Below are 20,870 nucleotides of genomic sequence, written 5' to 3' on the forward strand. Positions count from 1 at the left end.
GCACCCGAAGCTTTTTCGGGGCACCTGCTCGTGCTGAGCTGCAGGCGGGCTTAGGCTTAAGCTCGGGGGACTGACCCGTGCTATGCCGATCGCTTCCCGGGGCGTTATCGCTCAGAGGGAGCTCGTATCTTTACCGACTGTTATGCAAGGTACCTAATGCATCATTTAATGGACATAGCTCTGTTGATCAACATAAGCGATAGTCTCTCGCTAGGCTGAGACTCAACAAAGACCATGAGTGAAGGGTAAGCTGCGGCGGGCCACGACAATAGCCCAGGGTTGGATTAATCCAAGTACATATGACCTTTCATCAACTTAAGTTATCTATTGGATCTCGTGTTTTCATAAGCCCGTCAGCATCAAAGCAGTCACAATCCAATAATAACAGCAACATCGTATACCTTACATGTACTTCGCGCTCCCACTGACCACTAACCGCAAAACAGTTAGGGCTAACGCCGATCCTACGTGGCCCCATCTTAGCGCGAACGTCATAAAAATAGAATCTATACCTGAGCCTCATGGAGAGAAATGTTGTCTTCAGTGTCTTCAATTATTAGAGTATTCATTCACAAGTATTCCAAATATTCTTTTTGTTGTAGAGCAGAGTCTCGGATTTTACGCCCAAAATGGTTCCAGGATGCAAGTTTCATTGACGCCGACCGTAGCGCCTGGTAGCGCTTCTTTGTTGGACCCCAGTTTCCTCGAAGGCAGTGCTTCATGCTGAACCCCACCTTGGAGCCTTGGGTAGTTCAATTTTGGTGGGCTGTAAGTGACCGTGATAATTCAAGATCTACCTTTTCTCCCATGCCCGGTTCTCTCACTTGTAATCTGTCGCATCCAATCTGCAAGTCAGTCCCTGGAAGGCCTCAAAGAGCGGTGGAGATTACTGGAAGTGGTAGTGAATGGAATCTATCCCATGTCACACGCCTTTTGTCTTCTTCCTGGTTGTTCTTTGTTGAATTCGCCTTCGAGTCCTTACATAAAACCACTATAGCCGGGCATCCGCGCTGCCCAACTTTTTTATACTACCAAAGATGGTGAGATTCATACCCATGTTTTACGAGCCTACGGTCGATGACTTATCCAAACAGGAGGACTCAGCTAGTTCATCTGTGAGCTCGGTTGCAAACATAGCAATTACTTCACCAGTCGGTCAAAATATCAACCTTGAAACGCAGGCGGAGACCGGTGCCCTGGATGACACCTTACCCATGAGTCTCTCACCATCAAGTACAACTAGTTTCTCTGCCGGTGAGCTTATGACAGCACTTCCACCTAGCCCAAGCTCAACGACAGAGACCAGCACGGAGACTAGTACGACACAAGACCAGATTACCAGAGTGGAACCAACACTATGGACACCATCAACTTCGACTACATCCCAAGCAACTACCTCAACAACGTCGGCAAGTTTGTCTTCAGTCGAAATTTCATCGTCATTCTCTACGCCAGCCTTGTCAATCACCTCATTATACATCACTTCCACTTTTGTAGCACCCGAGCATACAACGGACCAGACCAAATCAGATTTATCGACTACCGAGCCAGGCTCCTACTCGGGCGGCACCTCAACAAAAACCAAAATCGCAATCGCAGTCCCGGTATCAATAATAGGCCTCGCCTTGATAATAGCCCTGATAATATTCCTCGCACGACGCCGCCGCCGTGAAAAAGAGCGCCATAACTTGCCACCTCCTTACGACATGACGGCAACTCAAACAACCGGCCTCTCAACTCAAGAGTTAATGGCGTCGCCTAAGTATGCAGCACTATCCCCGAAGCCCCCGACCCCCACAGCCGCAGTCCCTATGTCGAGACTGCCAGTTCTCAATGTTCCGCCCCCCTCTCCCGGAGAACCCAGTCCAGATCCAACTCCGAGCCCGAGTTCTACACGCCGGATGTCGTTGTCTCAAGAGCCTGGACCTAATGACTCAAGTACAGAGATAGGAGTTGCTGTCGCTGTTCCGTTGGATCATAGAAGAAGTGCTACAGAGCAGGAGTTCAGGTCGCCGTCACGGGGAACAATACAATTGACTCGAATGCCATTTGATAATTCCTATGGTCCGGATGACGATGCTGTTTCCGAAGTCTCGGATTTGGATGGAAGGCGACGTGATAGAGAGTTTGATGAGGTATCCGATGTCTCGTCTTTTGGTGCTGTTTCACCGACTAGGGATGGGGAAAGGAGACAGTTTCGGTGACGATTGAGGAGAGCTTGATGCGTTTTTCAATTGGACGATATAAGGAGGCGTTGTGTAGGAATGTTCTATGTGTTTCTTAGTCTATGTTGCAGTCATATTACAGCCGGTTGTGTTCGGATATGTTGGTCAGTCGCATCGTGTATATTTGAATACTCAATTGTTTTACTTTACTTATGGTTGAATGGCCCTTCTCTTCAATGACCTGAAAAGTTCTGCGCTGCTGTTCAGTATGTCTCGGCCATCGGCTCATAGGTGAAGATAGGCTAAGTAAGCACAGCAATAGTAGGCTTCAGTCTTTGATCCCCGGATACCACGGATTCAGACAGTATTTTATCACTCTCGTTGCCATAACTTAGCCATGTTCTTTTTACTAAAAAAAAGATGGTTTCGTGAGATTCCAGGCGACCCTATACATGTACAGTAAAAGATTTGTGTTCGGCGAATTAACAGACAAGACAAAGTTGCGGCTAACACGACCCACTAGTCCTCGCCGCACCAGAAAGAAAGAAGCAAAAAAGAAATGGGACAAGCCGGGATCGAACCAGCGACTTTACGAATTCGGACTGAGTTAGCTTCAGTCGTACACTCTCCCAACTGAGTTATTGTCCCATTGGATGATTTTCTGTATGGTAATGTGCAATATGAGGTAGTCCAGACAACTTCGATTTTCCATCTAAACAATCAGTGTCACTTACATATGGGAAAGCATTCAAATGCATACAATAGAACTAGCATGAAGTACTAAGGTTTTCAGGTTCAATGTTGATCCAAGGGTTAACTTTGACTGCTTGCAAATTCACAAATGTGAACAAGGAACCGATTTGACAGCTGGAGCATCTTCAACCAACACGCTTTGGCTTTTGTCTTGGCTGGAGACAGCGACGTCCAGACCAGGATTGCCGGTGAAGAAGTTGATTGGTTTCAAGCCCACGACCATCCTCTCAGAGGGCATGACGGGCCAATCCTCAATGCGAGGGTTATGCGTAGACCCGAATGTGTGCCAGACGACGATGTCTTCATTGCGGACATTTGAGTTCCCGTTGGGATCGTCCTTGCGCTGCTCAATCATAGACTTGATTCCTTCACCACCTAGCGACTGCATCGTGTGTCGACCAGCTGGGAAAAGCTCGTCGTCTTGGTAGCGAGTCACCCAGACGGCATGGCTACCGAATTCAGATCGCTTGGAATGGTATGATTTGGGGTGAGCGAGTAACATCTGGCTATAGCATGGCAGAATCTTAAAACCCACTGGTGTTCCAGTGATAGGGTTAACCTTGTTTTCGTTGATCATTTTGAACGTGCGATTGGTTGCGAAATCGAGATCGTGGCCACCCTCTTCGGTGATAATCTTTGATTTTGTGGTATAGCCAGCGCCGAAGGAATTGTGAATACTTGGGTCATCAATTGGCATGGGGTGAGACTCCTCGACTTGCAGGGAGTTCTCATTCCCGTCGATTGCCGGGTCAATTCGTAACGAGAATAGATGCTGGTGGTATGGGGCAAGAACACCAGGTGCAACAATTGTGCCATAGCCAACCTTGTCATTCGTGTTGATTGGGCAAGTGGACAAAATCCCGGTCGCTCGCACCTCATAATGGATTGAAGCATCTTGGCCGAAGTGGAATGCAAATATATATTCATAGTTGCTGACCGTAATGATCGTCTGTAACACCAGAATCCGGGACCGAGTCACCACAGCATTCTGTGTTCTATGATTTGTATGTTTCCATAAGATACCATCGTCTTGTTCATGACAGCAGACCACATTTGGAAGCTTGAGTGGATCACCGGATGCAGTGTTGTGCCAGCCATCAAAGTACTTGATCAGACCAAGGCAATCACATCCAAGGCGTAGATTGTTGGCATTGAGACCAGCACCATCATTCCCAAGATCGAAAGCGGCCTTTCGAGGGTATGGAGATCGCGGATCACCGTATGGCACAAACATCTCCGACAAAGATAGACGGTAAAATAGACTTCGGTCCTCATAGCGAATATCATGAAGTGTCAAGCCCTCACGGTAATTAAACCCCACGCGCATAGTCCACTTCTCCCAGCTCAACAGATTCCCAGTGACTTGAAAAGACGGACCTTCTGGTTGGATGACCTGATAGGGCTTCGTAGTTGTGCGAGGCGTGGGTCGCAAATCGGGATGATACTCACTCAGTGCAGGAGAATGGAGCTTGGCATGGTCATAAGGCCGTGCATGTCCAAAAACCCAGTCCTTCTCGGAGGATGGTAAGTGGTATATTTGAGTCACTTCAAGTTTCTCTGATACTTCTGCGCATACATCAAGGGGGTATGCATAAAAGTTTGCATCGGGGTGGTCAAGAAGGCGCATATAGAACCAACACTAGAATTCCAATATCATGGTTTTAGATCTAATACTGAGGCAAGGCGAGATAACACACATACCATGGTTGTTCGCTCCGACATATCCTTCATTCCATCCGTTGCGTAGGCCCATGGTTCAATAACGACAGAGGCGCCCGCTGGCAATTTGAGCTTCTGAATCTCTGCTTGAACTAGTTTGTCCTCTTTACAAGCTTTTTCAACAGCTTGCATGTACTCGCTGTCGATGTAGGGGTGCTTTCCCACCAGGTGCTCCTTTTTTGTAATTCTCGCAGAGTCAAGATCAAGAAGCAGTTCAATGAACTCGTACGACTTCGATGCAGATGGGACGGTGACCTGAACTCTTGCAGCTCGTGAAGGTCGCGATGATTGAATCTCCCCGAGATGTTCTTTCGCAAGGAAAATGACCATCTGCTGTTTGGGCGGCTCTTGGAGAGTGATCACTCGGAAATTGATATCATGTCCCTTGAATGCTTCGCGAACGATCTGGGCAGCCTGTATACTTGTTAAGTTAGGTAGGCAATTCAATCCATAGCACATTGTATAAGGGGCACCGACCTGAGCGATTTCCCGAGGTGAGAGAGGATCAAAAGGGTGGACGACAGACATATTGAATAACAGCTTCCAGATACTTTATACAAGGAAGTTTGGGGGGAAGAAACGGAACAGGAAAGCAGCAATTCCAGATCTTGGAAGTAAAGAAGGAATAGAAAGGACTTCCTTGCCAAAAACACAGTGCTAAGATATGTGCAAATGCAGTAGTATGTTGGCCCTTTTAAATCTGTTTTAAAAATTCCGATGTTCGCAAAGGTAAGGTATAGCCGGTATATCTGCGCGATATTCGCTAAAGTATAGGCCTACCCGACAATTGTTGAGATGGGTGATATTCGCTAAGGTTAAGTATAGCCGGGGGTCAACTGTGAAGGATAAGAGGGGATTCCCCCGCACCGCTTCGGTGATAGCAAGAAGGGACTCTATTGGTAGCAAGGGCCGATTTGCTTGGAGAAGAGGTTTCAGGCAATAGACGTCAATTGGATATCTACTAGTTATTTGCTTAGGATTATGTCACTTGGATCAGAATATTATGGTCAATGTGGTTTTTTGTAAAGGCCTCTCTGCAAGGCGATGTACGGCATATCGGTCATGTCCCTTCTTTATCTTCCGCCACCGAAGTCAGCCTTGTAGGCAGTCATCTTGCCCTTGGTCAACTCGCGAAGAGCCATGGTGGCATATTGACTGGATCCCAGCTGGAACTTCAGAATGATAGCCAGCTTATCAGGTTGTTCATCTGAGGCGATGTTGACATCGGCTTCCCGCTGCTTCAACTTGTCCATGTCAGTTGGGACGAATTGCTGGTCGTCCTTGGAGTACATCTTGACATCAAACGAGTAGTCGTCACCCATGCGGCTGAAGATTTTGCGGTAGCTGCCACTCAGACTGGCGTCACGCCATTTGCGGCGCATATCGAAAGGATCCAATTTACCGCCCTGCTCACTGCCCATGAAGCTTTTGTAGAAGTCCTTCACCTGGTTGGCGGGATAGATTATATCGTATCCAGGCTGGGGGAGAACCAAGTCAAAGAGAGTGTATTTGCCGCTGGCTGCTTCTTCAGCAGTCAGAGCCCGGGCGCGGGTGAACATGTCCTCAGCCGCAGTGGCGCTGTCCTCGCCTTGAGGAACGATAATGATCTCGCCGTCTGCATCAACAGTCTCCTCCTTGGCCTCAGGGATCTCAGATTCCTTGTCACGGTGCTCTTGGACAATCACAAGATCACCTTCCGCAACCTTATCGCCGTAGAGTCGCCAGCGCTCACCGACAGCAAAGTTCCAGACGAGGGACTGGTATGCGTGCACGTACATCAACCGCAGGTTGCGGGGAATAGATTGCAGAGCCCCCAAGTAGTCATTACGCGAGTTAGAGAGATGGCGGATGATATTGCTTTCGGCGGAAAATTTGCGCGGAAGTTTCGACAAGATGTCGTTGGTGGCGGTGTTGGCCCCGGTCGCAATCTTGGTCTCAAACATATGGATGGCCAAAGCACGAGCCTTGTCATCGTTGCTGATGTTCATCGTTGAAGCATCGCCCTGCTTTGCTGCCTCGAGAACGTGAGGGCTGTAGGACAAGATATCATCGCAGGCACCCTTGAAATCTGACTGTAGAATCTTGACACCGATTGTGTCAGTCCGAGTAGTGAAGGTTCCGAATCGCTGAAGACCATAATAGTTGAAGTATCCACGCTCGCGGAGGTTCTTCAGAGAGGTGCCGACGACCTCGGTGGCCTTGGCGACTGCGCTTTCGGGATCACTGAGGTTGACACCGGGAATGTCAGACTCACGTAGAGTGATCAAGAACTCGTTGCCCTGCAGATCTCCGAGGTCCAGGCCCTGCTTGCTGTACTTAAAGTCACCAAGAGTAGCATTACGAAGAGTAGGATTCAGCTTGGCAAGTCGCTCAGCAAGAACGCGGGTGGCGCAAGCACGCTGCGCGGTAACGCCGCGGCGATCCTTGGTTCCGGCAAACTGGAAAGACTTAGGGTTCATCTTCAGAGAACGAGCAATGAAAGAGATGACTTCCATGGTGTCTTTGTTCTCTTTGTAGATTGTGAAATGCAGGTAGGGTCCTCCAAGTTCTTCCCAGTTGGTTCGGGGTCCCTGACCACGAACTGCGCCATCGCCGCCGCGTCCTGCCTGCTTCGGAGCACGCTTGAAACGGTTGTTCGCTGCGGTAATTGCCATATTGCCATCCTGGTCGGTGGTAGAGTCGATCTCGGAGTTGAAGATACGACGAATGTTCTGGTGGATCTTGGTACGCACATCGCGGTCAGAGATAGCAACCGTCACCTTTCCAAATTCGCTGGGCCGAGCCTTAGGTTTAGCCATTGCTTCCTTGTGCATGGTAATGATTGTAGTGGCATTCTCAGCGCCGAAGAACTCGCCCAGCAGCGCGCGGTCCTCCTCCGACACTTGGAATTCGACTGGTGCCGGCTCGGCCTTTGGCTGAGATTCCTCAGTCACCTCCGTGGCTTTGACTTCTGTCTCAGGAGACTTCTCGACAGGCTTTGGCTTGGGGGCAGCATTCGGTGCGTTCGTGTTGCGGAGGTGAACAACTTCGCCGGCGGTCGTGATCTCGTTGACCATGAAATCGGTGTATCTGCGCCAGCTTAGCATGGCTCCAAAACACGCAACAAGAGTCGCTTACCTCTTTTTCAATAGACCGGAGAATCCCTGATTGTCAGAGCTCACAAACTCGGTGATTCCGACTTCAATTTCTTTGACACCTTGGGCGTCTGAAGCCGCGGCGGCCGTGATCGGGAGATCTGCGGCGCCGTCGCCAGCAACCACAATCTGCTCTGGGCCAGCATCGCTGGTCTTTTGGCGCTTGCGCGGCGACTCCACAAGATCGTGCTTCTCCATTGTCAATTGCTTGGGGAGGGTGGGGTTGAAGAGAGAGAGAGGGTCGAGCTCCAGGAACTTTTCTTGACCGATTGGGGATAGCGCAGTAGGGCCAATGCGGGGAAGCCCTATTACCTGATTGGGAAGTATCTCCAACTGCATCTATGAGATTGATCTGGGGAATGGCTGAAACTTGATGGCTAGGGTCACATTTATTTCATCTCTGCAACTTTATTCCACCCGTAAAAGTATTTAATCCTCCGCAGGGTAAACCACTATCCGATCCAAGTCTGCGCCTTTATTATCAAACCCATTGTATAATCCCCCAATGGTTATTTTGTTGCTTTTTCCCTTTTTTAATGTCAGTTGAAGCGGAGTGGACAGGATGATTCCTTTGTGTGTGTCTCTCTGGTATAGGGTTTCAATGTTCGTCGAATCTCCGTTGACCATCACACTGCTAATTCGACGCAGCTGCCACGAACCGCCGATTCTGTCAGGGGTACCTCCAGCTATTGAAGTTGAATGCATCAGAGTTAAGTCTTGAGTTTAGATAATGAGCGTACTTACGTTGATCTCCAAAGCCCATATCATCTGTGTCTGATAATCTAGTCAGAATCTTCTGGGTGGCATAGGAACAAGGCAAAGACATACTTTGGTAGTAAAATGAGACCCATTGTGGTTTGCCAGAGCCCTCAATGTTCTCAAACGTGACTGTGCTGTCATTTCCATATATTCCGGTGAGAATCAATCCGTCGGTGGCGAAGTTCTTTTGCACAGTCAGTCATCAAACATGGAGCATACAGAAATTTGATGTACTCACAGCCTCCTGCTTATACGCACCACCTTGGGTCTTCGCATCTGTTGCACTGTAAGTCTTGCCCTTGATCTCTTTCCATTCTCCAGTATTGCTAGTTTGTAGTCAGTACGATTGAAATGATTTGGATGCCGAGAAAGACATACACATCAAGATCGTAAACGTCGTGCCACTCCACAGATACGCTCTTGCGTTTCTCGTCAACCTCAATCGGCAACCAAATATAGCGACTATCCCAGACAGAGTTGGAGTCCCATTGGTCACCAATGTAGAGGTATGTAGTCTTCTTTGTTCCTTTGATTCTGAGTGTAAACCCCGACTGTGAGTTGAAGGTCCTCGTATTCAATGGGGAAACAATGAACGGCTGGGACCAAGGCCCACTCAATGAATCGGCTCGAAATGCCACCACATCTGAATTATTAGCCATACACCCAGCCAAGAGAACTAATATGATGGAATCACATACTGTTAGGCCGGTATCCAGTCTTGTGGCTCATGAATGCCCAGTAGCTTTTGTCTGTCTGCATGATAGAAGGCGCCTCGAGATCGAATTTTGGAAATCGATACACGGTCTTTTCCAGGGCCGTAAGATTGTCATTAATGCTTGAGATGTATACATCTCGTCCATCTACACTATCTCCATTTGAGTAGAGAGCATAGGACCGGCCATCCTTGTAGTCAGTAAACATCCCAAAATCCTGTGACCAGTTTCCAAGGGGTGCAGTTGCATCGACGAAGCTGTATGGTCCACCAATCTTGGAAGAGACTGCATGACCTTGCAAAAGAAGCCCATATTTTGAGTTGTCGGCATGCCACCACATCTATTCGATCAGAATGGTTGGTTTCGGTGAGATAAGGAGAGTATCGCCTTACATGATAGTCATCAGTATCGGAGCTGTAGGCCACTTTTGGCCTCTGGATGATGTTACTGGGCGAGATATATTGATGTCCTTCAATTGGAGCTATTTTCCAAACGTCAACTTCTTTTCAGGATCAATTCAAAATTTTCACTCCAAAATGTACCTAACGCCAGTCCCCCCGGAGTCCAAGTACTCAGATCTTCAGAGCTATAAACAGACACACCTCCGCCTTCCGGCTGGTCTTGTGTTTTGTACTCGCCAAACCACCAGAAACGACCGGACTTCTGGTCGAAGGTGATTCCGGACCCATGTGCATTGATCAACGAGCCATTTGTATCATGCCATCTACCTCCGGGCACAATATACTTGCTCTCTGCCGAGAGAATCCAGAAGCTCGCGAGAATAGCAAATGATACTCGCATTATGAAATCGTCAACTATGTTGATAACTTTTCCCTCGGCCTGACATGGATCAACCCTTAGGGTTACATTTATAGTTAGTCCTTGTCATTCAAGTTTCGGTCTCTGCTATACCGACAATGCGGGGTAAAAGAGGAATATCAAATGTTTCAACTTGGCATCACTCATAATAGCTTGGCTTCCGTAATATGAAGAACTCCTTTGCACGATTGGTTGGGTGCCTGGACTGCAAGAAGTTAGACTAGAATCCGGGGCAAAAGCAAATACAAACAAAGATAAATGTATGAATGGCCCGCAATGAGACTCTTGTCCCAATCTATCACAAATTGATACAAATATTCAAAAACAGTTGGAAGCAATGGGCGATTGAACAGGTTCAATATCATATTTTGAGATTTAAGACATACGTAGTTCTCCTTATACGTCGCAGCAACGCAATTGAGGGTTGATACTTAACGGCCAGCTATTTCTACTTCTTCATAATCTTCACTAGTATGAATTGAATTGAAAGAAGCTCATGAATCGAAGCTCAAACCGCAAATGCCAAGCACCCCCGCAATCATATCCCGCGCCGGAGATTATTTGCCCTTCGGTTCAAACCAGGCCGACAGCGGCATTTGGCATACCTGACATGGCTGTTCAGTCCAGCTGCCATTCATTGGTGCAAAATTATCTAAACGACAAGCACATGTGCCTGTTCAGGAACTTAACTGCCCATCATCTCGTTTGCCTCGATTTGCACCGGCAGTAGCTACAAACCTTGCTCGAAGTCGGACGAAGACAGACCGACAGGGAGATGGAGTGTGACAGGACAAATATCTTATATAGTGCAATGGAAAGGGAATTTCACTTTCAAACGTCGTATCCAAGTTCGTATTCACCATGTGGCACTCAGTCCCGGTTATTCTGGCTTCTTTGCTGGCTTCATTCAGTCCCGTGGCCGCCAAAGATCACCAAAAGAGCTGCACAGTCAAGAGTGGCGACAGCAACGCGACAGATGATGCACCGGCGATTGTGAAGGCATTCAAACAGTGCGGCCAGAACGGAAGAGTTGTATTCGAGCCTACAACATATTATGTCAATTCGGCTATGAACGTTTCCTGGCTTGACAATGTTGATATAGACATCTACGGAACTCTTCTGGTAAATATATCTCCTATTCAGGCTACGCATTGCTGGTCATATTCCTTGGCAAGCTCAATCGCTGATAATATCTCTCTCTGGTCAGTGGAGCACTGATATCGTATACTGGTTGAACAACTCAATGGATGTTGGATATCAAAACCAGTCAACAGCCTTCATACTCGGCGGTAATAATGTTCGAATTAACGGGTACGGCAAAGGTATCTTGAATGGAAATGGGGACTATTGGTATCAATGGATCCGAAAGCAGCCCAATACTTCCAACTATCCAGGGCGGCCGCACGCTGTGACTTTCAGTAACCTCAAAAACTCGGCAATTCGTGGTCTCACTTTTCTGAGGAGTCAGATGTGGTATGTAAACAGCTGAGTGTCTTTGTCAACTGGTTTTCTTTGATTTGCCAACATCAGCTCTAAAGGACAATGTCAATCATTGAGTCTCATAACGTGTTGTTGGATAATATCCTCGTCAATAACACAGGAAACTGGGCACAGAGCTGTGAGTGATCTGATGAAATCCTTTTTTTTTTCTTCCCATAGAGACTGAGTGCTAAATTGACCTAGCTAACACTGATGGGGCCAATACCATCCGATCCTCACATATCACATTCAACAACTGGACCGTCTACAATGGCGATGACAGCTTGTCTCTAAAAGGAAACAGCACTGACATAACCATCACAAACAGCAAATTCTATAACGGGCTAGGCATTGCTATGGGGAGTATTGGGCAATACAAAGACCAATTTGAGACAATTGAGAGGGTGACAGCGAAAAACATCGAATACTACAACACTTTACATGCCGTGAGTGATCGATTTCGAGAGATTGCAACTAAGCTCTACATATATATGATCATATTTCTGATTATGAAGCATTCAAGTTTTATATCAAGACGTGGACAGCCGACCAGAACGGCTACCCACCGAACGGTGGTGGCGGCGGACTTGGATGTAAGCTTTTGTCCTTGACCCATTGGGTATCATCTACTTTTCATGAGGCCCTATGGTTGGCCTACACAGTCTGCTTTTAATACCGTTAACACAAATACTAGTCGCATCCGATATGAAACTCACCAATCTGACCACGACAGGACTCCGCGGAGCTGCGTTCGCAATCTCTCAGTGCACGCGGTTCTCGGGCGCACCAGGTCAAGGCAACTGCACAAATTCAGAATTCCAGATCAAGAATGTGCAAATTAACGGTCTATCAGGCACCAGCAAGTCAACGCGAGTTGCAAGCCTGCAGTGCAGTGCAGTAGCGCCGTGTACCAATATTGCCATCAGAGACAGCACCCTTCTCCTGAGTAATGGAACTGCTGCAGAGTCATACTTGTGTGGAAATGTGGTGAATCCGGTTGGATTTAACTGTACCGGGAGTCCATGCGTGGGCGGAAGCGCTACTGGAGAGTGCTAGACCTGAAGTTTATATTGCTTCAAATGGGTTCTCAGTCATAGCACAGTATTTACTAGAGCTTTCGCTAGTTATGCTCGCTGTTGGGAGCAAGTAGTAAAGGAATTGGCAATTGGATGTCTAAATACTCTGCATTCAAACATCTGGTTTGCCTGATTTTGAATTGTACCTGTAGTAAGCATGTCCGGAACCGATTAGTGCTAATAGTACCTGGCGCATACTACGATGTATATTCACAAAGAAAAGGGTCCACAATAGTCTAGGCACGAAAGTTGAAGCTTCTCTTGATTGACCGCCAATAAAAGTAAATTCTACTAAGGATCAACCACCTGGGGAGTTTCAATGCAAAAGTCATCACGTTAGGTGAGTTTCAGACACTAATATCATATTCAAATAAGCCAATCACGCCACTTAACGCAGCCAAAACATGCATATCAACTCAGTCCTACTTCTGGCTTACGTGCAGTTTAATATTCCGTTAATAGCCGAGAATCTTGCTATCCTGATCATCAATCGGGTAGGGTTAGATGTCACTCTGATATTTTGTAAGTATTTGAAGGGCTTTCAAATGCAGATGGAGCAGTCTCGCGCCGAAGGAAAAGGTCAACTGTCTCTCCCCCCGGATCAGACTGCATGAGTGTACCTCAGATCAAAAGACCTATTTACAAACAAGCCAGGCTAGTTCCAAAGACTAGACGAGAGCTCAGTATCGCGGTTATTTAATCCCTCAGTTGAGCATCAAGCAAAATGCCATGCAATGAGTACAAAAGAAGCCCATGTCAATTGCGAAGATCCAAGTTTATACTAACATAAACCTACATAAGATAGCCGAGATCACATCTACTAGCTACAAAAATTGTTATTATACACATCCAATTCATCTTTACGAACAAGCAAATAAAAGGCAATATGCAGCACAACCCCCATAACTTCAAAATACAACGTTCGGACAGCATCGCTGACCCGATCATGCGCATGAAACATTATACTTGACTCTGGGGAATCCACTCAATCTCCGACCTGAGGCCATCTAGTCGGAGTATTCAAAAAGAAGTAAAGCTGAGTCCGGGGGTATAAATTTGAGCCTTTTCCCCAGTGTTCAGGACATCAGTCTCAGCCAGCGAATCCAGCTACTCGAAAGTTATTTGGTAAGTTAAGCTATATGACTCCTTCTTTCTACTGTACTATTTGTTCACATAAACAAGAAAGCTAATACCAGACTAAATCACCAGCTACCCAATATGAGAACAAACTATATTGTCGTTCTGTTCGGCATGGCCCTCGCTGCCATGGCTGCTCCAACCAGTACGTTAATTCTCTGCCGATCACATATTAAACTACTCCCCAATGCAATGCAATTCAACCATAGAAGACATTTTAACAAATTCATGTTTTACAGGCCCCGGTGGCGGAGGAGGCGGCAGTGGCCTCGGTGCGGGTGGTGGTTCTGGATCAGGCCTTGCTGGTGGTGGCGGCGGCGGTATCACCATTGGGACTGGAATTTCTGGAGGATTTGGAGGCGGCGTCGGAGGGGGATCTGGATCTGGTGTTGGGGCTGGCTCAGGCCTTGGTGTCGTTGCTGGATCTGGCGAGGGCAAGGGAAAGACCAAGGGTGGATGGTAAAGCCAGGTTTGGCTGTGTGGTGCGTCGAGTCGTATTAGACTCAAATGAGTGGGAGTTGAAGGTCTACGGGAAAGATGAGATAGATGGGTCGAGGCTCGTCAAAGTAAGAAAGAGATAAAAAGCCAAAGTGGCGCTCATTCCAAACTCCATTGCTATTCTTCTCTATCTTTGATGTAGGATGCATGATACATGGGATGCGTTAGAATGACAAAGCTCTGTGCGTTTTAAGATAAGACATGGGAAAAAAAAAAAAAGGTAAACAAGATGCAGAACATGCCAAGAAAGCAGATAAAGAGATCGAGAAATATTCTACAGCTCATCTTTAGGAAGGTCTTCCTTCTCCTTCTTAGCTTGCTCCTTCTTAGGCTGCTCCTTGGCCTTGGTCTTCTTCTCGGAGTCGGACTGCTTGCTCTTCTTGCCCTTGCTGCCGGAACTCTTCTTTTGTTGACCCGCAGCGGCACTCATCCGCTCGTAGAGACGGTTGAGAATGCGCTCAAAATCACGCAGTCGGGAATCAACCTCCACCAGGGTTAGGGCTGGGTCGTCGGACTCAGTCAGCTTCTCCTGAAGACCGAGTTGGGTTTCCAGCCAGGGGGCGGTGGACTCATAGGCCTGGGTGATGGCGATGAGGTCTGTGGGATTGAAGAGGGAGTACTTGGGGCCAGTGGGCTTGGGGGTTGCGGCAGTCTTGGTAGAGGTCGTGGAGGTGGAGTAGGCGTCTTCATCGAGATCGTCGAGACCCTCGTCGGAGGCCGCTGGGGTGGGAGTGCCGGTTTCGGACTCGGTAGAGGTGGCGCTCGAAGCGGAGAGGGAAGACGAGTAGGTTTGCTCGTCGTTCTCGATTTGGTTCTTGATCAGCTCCTTCATGGACTCGGCGTTCTTGAGCATGTCCTTGAGCAGTTCAATGCGGGCAGGGCGAGCAGAGCTCTCTTTCATGCGCTTTAATGCTGGGTTGACGATGTCCTTGAGCTCCTTGAGCTTGGAATGGAACTCGGCGGTTTTGGCGTTGTCACTCTCCTCGTACAGCCAGTCACTGGCCTTGGAGGCGCGCTCGGAGAGGAAGGTCAACTGATCGGCCTTAACGGCCTTGATGAACTCCTCGTTGTCGGCGAGGTCTCGGCTGCGGTAGATGAATGACTCCAGTTCATTGAGAGCCTCCTCGCGGAGAATACGGTCATTGTCGGAAGCATCAAAGGCAGAAAGACGAGCGTGGATTCGAAGGAGCTCTGCGGCCGAGGGGGCAGGGGTTCCGAGGGGAGTCGATTTCAAGCTGATGGGAACAATCTCAGTCTTGATTTGGGGGGTGGCCTTGGCCTCCTTGGTAGACGTAGTAGTGGATGTCGAGCTGGCGGAGGCTGTGGTGGCAGACTCGGTCTCAGGTTCAAGGGTAATAGACTCGAGGGGATCGCCATTCTCGTCGACGAGAGGTTGCTGCTCATCCTTCTTGCCAAGACCGAAGAAGCCCTTGACGTCTTCAACAATACCCTTCTTCTCAGACTCAACTTCACAGCTGACGTTACCACCTACAACTTCGGGGAGACCGTCAGCAGGGCTGAGGCGAATGGCAAACTTGGTGGTGATGTTTGCAGCGGTGCAACCAAAGGTATCCTTGAGCTTGGCCACGGAGGCAGTGAGGTTCAGAGTCTGAACACTGAGGATAGCCTGTTCGTCGTTCTCAGCGACGTGTTGAGCGAAGCTAAACTCGAAGTCTTCCAGGTTCTTCACAGTGACCTGCTTCTCAAGGCCGACCTGAGAAGTGGCAGTGAAAAGCTTCTGGTTTCTATCCTTGCCGTCAAAGTTCCACTTCAAGGACACAGGGTACGAGGCCGCATCACTGGCACGAATATCCTTAACACGGAAGCTGGGGCTGAGGGCAGCACCCTTGAAAGCAGCACCAAAGACAGCCGCCTCATCGGCGTTGACGTTAGTTCTGATCTTCTTGGAAGAACCACAAAGCTTCTCAAGCTGTTTCTGAACGAAAGGAGTGCGAATAGCTCCACCGTGGAGAACGACAGAGTCCATGTCATCCAGCTTCAGGCCGGCGGCAGCCAAAGCTTGCTCGACGGGAGTACCAATACGGGCGATGTGCTCGGCGGCCATCTTCTCAAAGTTGGTCCGACTGAGCTTGTACTTGAAGTTGAGATCATCATCGTACAGACCCTCGAAGCTGGTCGAAGTCTCCGTGTTAGCGCTCAAGACTTGGCGAAGCTTCTCTGCGTCCTTCCAAAGTCTCGACATGGTCTTGCCGTGCGCTTTGACTTCGGCGACGGTAACTTTGTCTTTGAGCTTCTTGTCTTCGACCAATTGGGAAACCATATCGTTGACAATAAGATCGTTCAAAGAGTCTCCACCGAGGGACTTATCCCAGCCAGCACCAACAACGTGAACCTCCTGGATGGTTTTGTTGAACTTGCCAACATCCTTAACCTTGCGGCTCTGGAAACGCAAGACACTAGCGGAGGTCGATCCAGCACCCATGTCGTAGACAACATGGTACTCGGGCTTCTCGCCATCAGAAACACTGGGAAAAGTGCGGCTGGTAGCGTAATTCAAGCCAACAGCGAGACCATCACTGACCAGAGCCTGGATCTTCAAACCAGCAAGCTCAGCGGCCAATTCAAGGCTCCGCTTCTCCTCCGCAGTATAGAATGGAGGGTAAGTGATGACGACATCACGAACATCGGAGCCCTTACCAGCCAGAGTATCAGCATTAGCCTTAATCTGCTTCAACTGCATGGCAAGAATCTCCTCAACCAAGAAAGCCTCCTTCTTCTGCTCCTTGCCGAGACGGTTGCTGCGGAGAGCAACGGAGCCACGACCATCAGGCGCAGTCTCCAATTTCAATGCGGGGAACCGACTCCAGTAACTCTTGACAGTTTCATCGGCACCATCATTAAATGGAACTCCCAAAAGAGTCTTCAGGTTGATGTAAATGTCATCCGGGTACCGAGCCGCCAGGGCAAGCGCATCACCACCATAGAACCGTTCGGGGAAAGGAGCATCGCTCTCTCGTGTAGGCTTAAACGCGATCGCGGCTGACTCCTTGCGCTTCGAGTCCTTGGTCAGAACGATTTCGAGTGGTATACCGGGTTTCACTAATGCGGCCTTGAAATATTCGGTGCCGATGTCGATGCCCAGAACGGCCGATCCGGCGGCCGATGCTGGCCCAGCAAAGCTGAGAAGGAAGATGAGGAAGGGGAGGACAACGAGGGATAGCATTGGAGAGTTAGGCAATCGTCGGCGATTGAATGCCATAATGTGAGGTTTTTGTGCTCCGGCTGCGGGAGTCAGCCAAGTTGATGATTCGATTGTGAGTTCCAGTAGATCGTACAGGTCACCCAGCTCAAGCACGTATATAAAGGTATTAAACGGGTTCTCTGGATATTTATGTTTCGGCGGGCAGCCGTGATGTGTCGGGATTCGGGTGGGACGCTAGCTTGCGCCAGACGGAGACGGAGAATTGTAAGGAGCTATTGAAGAGCTCGAGTTTGGCGTCGTGGGAGGTCGACGGGTGGGAGTGGAGAGAGGAATGATTTTGAGTCAGAGGAATTAAGCCATCCGGAAAGGGATACTGTGGCCACTTGGAACGTGAAGCCTGAAAGAGCTGTTGGATGAGGACACGGGTCATCATGCAAACATTGGCAGGTTTGCACTGCTTATCGTTATCGTATTACATAAGAGCCCTAAGTCGGGCGCAGGGCTGAGTTGAATGGCCTTGTTTTTTCTTTATCTGTATTCGAGCTTTCTTTGGAGTATAGTAAATGGAGTTGTTTGAAACAGGTAGTTATGAAAGAAATATCAATTGACTAATTTATGTATGACTATATTAGGATTCCATGCTCATGGATAAGGAGCGTCAGTCGTCAACCCATTAATAACCGTCCTGCCAGATTACTCGTGTAAAGTATAACAAAAACTCAAGCATCCCCGAAGACCAGATATCCAGAATACAATTTTTTTAGTCTTTTCATGATGGTTTAATCTTGAACGAAGCTGTCTGTCCAATCGCCATTGCGCCACAGTCCATAAAGATGATGTATCTCTAAGGCGGAGTGACTTCATTGGTGACCACTTAAAGCAGAGCAAACAGGACAGCCAGACCAGGAATGAAGGCCACAATGGATTTCTGGAACTGACCGGGAGCGCTGTTGAAAGCAGGCGAGGAAGAAGCAGGAGGAGCAGAGGTGGAAGAGCTGACGGGGACGGAAGAAGACTCCACTGGAGCCGGGCTAGTTCCTGTGGGCTCAGCGCCGGAGGGCTGAGGAGCGGGGGAGGTAGCCTTGGGGGGAACCTCGACAGAAGAGCTAGGCACCACAACTGGGGTTGTTGGCTCAACCGCAGGAGTAGTGGGCTCAACAGCAGGGGTGGTGGGGACAGTTGGGGGAGTCGTGGGCTGCTCGCAACCTTCAGTGCAGGTGAAGACAGAGGTGACGGTGAGAGTGCTCGTCTGGGTCACAGGGTGAGTGTAGGTCGATGAACCGCTGGAGACGGTAGACCAGGTCACTGATGTAATTAGCAATCATCTTTGTGCAATCATTGGGCTCAACATACCAGGGCAGGTGGTTGTAGTGTAGGTGGTAGTCACGACCACAGGAGGGGGGGTGACAGTGGAGGTCTCGCAGGGAGTGGTAGTGGCGGGAGGTGGGACAACGGGAGTAGTAGTCTCACAAGGGGTCGAGCTAGCGGGAGGAGGGGAGACGGGAGAGACGGGAGTAGTAGTCTCGCAGGGAGTAGAGCTAGCAGGAGGCGGGACAACGGGAGTAGTTGTCTCGCAGGGAGTAGAACTAGCAGGAGGAGGAGAGACGGGAGTAGTTGTCTCGCACGGAGTAGAGCTAGCGGGAGGCGGGACAACGGGAGTAGTTGTCTCGCAGGGAGTAGAGCTAGCAGGAGGAGGAGAGACGGGAGTAGTTGTCTCGCAGGGAGTAGAGCTAGCGGGAGGCGGGACAACGGGAGTGGTAGTCTCGCAGGGAGTAGAACTAGCGGGAGGCGGGACAACGGGAGTGGTAGTCTCGCAGGGAGTAGAACTAGCGGGAGGAGGAGAGACAGGAGACACAGGAGTGGTAGTCTCACAGGGAGTAGAGCTAGCGGGAGGCGGGACAACGGGAGTAGTAGTCTCACAAGGAGTCGAGCTAGCGGGAGGAGGAGTAGTAGGAGTCTCCGTCTCGCAGGGGGTAGAGCTAGCGGGAGAAGAAGTGGGAGAGACCGGGGTTGAAGTAGCCGGGGTTGAAGTGGGTGTATCAGTCTCGCAGGGAGTAGATGACGCGGGAGGAGGAGTGGGAGTGTCAGTCTCGCAAGGAGTAGAAGTCTCGACCGGTGGTGGGGTCGGAGTATCAGTCTCGCAAGGAGTAGAAGTAGGAGTTACAACCGGGGGAGGAGTGGGAGTATCAGTCTCACACGGGGTAGAAGTGGGAGTGACAACTGGGGGAGGAGTAGGAGTATCAGTCTCGCAAGGAGTAGAAGTCTCGACCGGCGGTGGGGTCGGAGTATCAGTCTCGCAAGGAGTAGAAGTAGGAGTCACAACCGGGGGAGGAGTGGGAGTATCAGTCTCACATGGAGTCGAGGTCTCTACGGGAGGAGGAGTCTCGGTCTCGCATGGAGTAGTCTCCGGGCTGCCGCCGTGGTCACCGTGATCTCCGTGGTCACCACCATCGTGACCCCACCAGTCACCACTGCCGCCGTCACCACCACCATTACCGCGGATGGCAATGCGAGCCTCAGCTTCTCTGGGAGTAATGACCATGCCGGACGCCAGGGTCGCGGCATAGAGCAGAACAATTGGAGCGCCCCTCATCTTGGCTAGTAAACGAGTGGTTGATGTAAAAGTAGGGCTCGTTTGTTGATAGGGCTGAAAGACCCTTGAAACGAAGGACGATAGGAACCGTAGCGAGAGAGTTCCTAAACGGGAAATATATTGAATCGAAATCGTTTCAGAAGCGAGCTAGAACGATGGGGGGAGGCGTGGGTTAATTTATGTCCTCTGGGTTGGATCCCCTCCTCATCTGAAAGAGCCCAATCTGGTGCAGGACGATCAGGATTGGCATCCTGATTGCCTGACTCACTTAGACTCCGCCTACCGGTCATTTCCCTGGTATGAGCCGGTACAACGAAGCACTAAAAACAGACCAGGGTGGAAATAAAAAGTGGCGCCTGATCTTGGAAAGCCAACCAGACCTAGCATGAACGATCGGTATCAAGCGGTCGACCCGCGTATTTTCCAGCGCAGAGGCTGGGCCATGAGGTAGGGTATAGTACTGCCGCATGCAAGAAGAAGCTAGCGCATGTACACGGGCCCGGTTGACTAGACGACAGGTACATGTACTGGGGTTGAGCCAATGAACACTTGAGTCGGTCTCAAAGATGGCGTCTGGTTCGTCAACTGATGACCGGGGTCTGAATGGCCAAAGGCAAAGTATTCAAAGCCCGACGCTTAAGCGGAACAGAAGTCGATGCAGGTTAGACCTTGGCGAAGCGATGTGTAGCTCTGCGATTGACAGTCATGGTATCCATGTCTGGTAAAGTGCCCGGTGCGGGCCTCTCAGAAATTTTCTTTTCATTTACATTCTGATTTCCCTTCTTGGCTATACCAAGAGTCAAGAGAGACACAATGATGCTAGGATCCATCCAGTACCATGGTCAATCCAGGAACCCTTTTC

General features: G+C 49.4%; 7 protein-coding genes across 7 annotated transcripts; 3 read left to right on the top strand and 4 right to left on the bottom strand.

Annotated features, from left to right (window-relative positions):
* Positions 1 to 1,055: 1,055 nt before the first annotated feature.
* N7511_008672 (uncharacterized protein) lies at positions 1,056 to 2,204 on the top strand (the record flags this gene model as incomplete). The annotated part of the gene is made up of 1 exon (XM_057131049.1): positions 1,056 to 2,204. One exon carries the CDS (start codon positions 1,056 to 1,058, stop codon positions 2,202 to 2,204), a length of 1,149 nt encoding a protein of 382 aa, XP_056979037.1.
* A 796-nt stretch (positions 2,205 to 3,000) lies between these two features.
* On the bottom strand, positions 3,001 to 5,165 carry N7511_008673 (amine oxidase; the record flags this gene model as incomplete). The annotated part of the gene is made up of 3 exons (XM_057131050.1): positions 3,001 to 4,557; positions 4,620 to 5,051; positions 5,115 to 5,165. The coding sequence occupies 3 exons, from the start codon at positions 5,163 to 5,165 to the stop codon at positions 3,001 to 3,003; spliced, it is 2,040 nt and encodes a 679-aa protein (XP_056979038.1).
* A 545-nt stretch (positions 5,166 to 5,710) lies between these two features.
* Positions 5,711 to 10,044, bottom strand: N7511_008674 (pseudouridine synthase PUS7; the record flags this gene model as incomplete). The annotated part of the gene is made up of 8 exons (XM_057131051.1): positions 5,711 to 7,706; positions 7,755 to 8,083; positions 8,516 to 8,545; positions 8,769 to 8,856; positions 8,909 to 9,173; positions 9,229 to 9,583; positions 9,636 to 9,724; positions 9,786 to 10,044. The coding sequence occupies 8 exons, from the start codon at positions 10,042 to 10,044 to the stop codon at positions 5,711 to 5,713; spliced, it is 3,411 nt and encodes a 1,136-aa protein (XP_056979039.1).
* Positions 10,045 to 10,923: 879 nt separating this feature from the next.
* Positions 10,924 to 12,597, top strand: N7511_008675 (putative exo-polygalacturonase; the record flags this gene model as incomplete). Its single annotated transcript, XM_057131052.1, has 6 exons — positions 10,924 to 11,184; positions 11,270 to 11,535; positions 11,601 to 11,680; positions 11,746 to 11,987; positions 12,065 to 12,134; positions 12,236 to 12,597. The coding sequence occupies 6 exons, from the start codon at positions 10,924 to 10,926 to the stop codon at positions 12,595 to 12,597; spliced, it is 1,281 nt and encodes a 426-aa protein (XP_056979040.1).
* A 1,238-nt stretch (positions 12,598 to 13,835) lies between these two features.
* N7511_008676 (uncharacterized protein) lies at positions 13,836 to 14,217 on the top strand (the record flags this gene model as incomplete). The annotated part of the gene is made up of 2 exons (XM_057131053.1): positions 13,836 to 13,899; positions 13,994 to 14,217. The coding sequence occupies 2 exons, from the start codon at positions 13,836 to 13,838 to the stop codon at positions 14,215 to 14,217; spliced, it is 288 nt and encodes a 95-aa protein (XP_056979041.1).
* Positions 14,218 to 14,526: 309 nt separating this feature from the next.
* Positions 14,527 to 17,472, bottom strand: N7511_008677 (Hsp70 family protein; the record flags this gene model as incomplete). The annotated part of the gene is made up of 1 exon (XM_057131054.1): positions 14,527 to 17,472. The coding sequence occupies one exon, from the start codon at positions 17,470 to 17,472 to the stop codon at positions 14,527 to 14,529; it is 2,946 nt and encodes a 981-aa protein (XP_056979042.1).
* Positions 17,473 to 18,289: 817 nt separating this feature from the next.
* N7511_008678 (uncharacterized protein) lies at positions 18,290 to 20,008 on the bottom strand (the record flags this gene model as incomplete). The annotated part of the gene is made up of 2 exons (XM_057131055.1): positions 18,290 to 18,720; positions 18,769 to 20,008. The coding sequence occupies 2 exons, from the start codon at positions 20,006 to 20,008 to the stop codon at positions 18,290 to 18,292; spliced, it is 1,671 nt and encodes a 556-aa protein (XP_056979043.1).
* Between the last annotated feature and the right edge of the window lie 862 nt (positions 20,009 to 20,870).

The sequence above is a fragment of the Penicillium nucicola genome (genome assembly GCF_028828085.1).
Source record: "Penicillium nucicola strain IBT 29836 chromosome Unknown utg000010l, whole genome shotgun sequence".
In the NCBI taxonomy this organism is placed as follows: Eukaryota; Fungi; Ascomycota; class Eurotiomycetes; order Eurotiales; family Aspergillaceae; genus Penicillium; species Penicillium nucicola.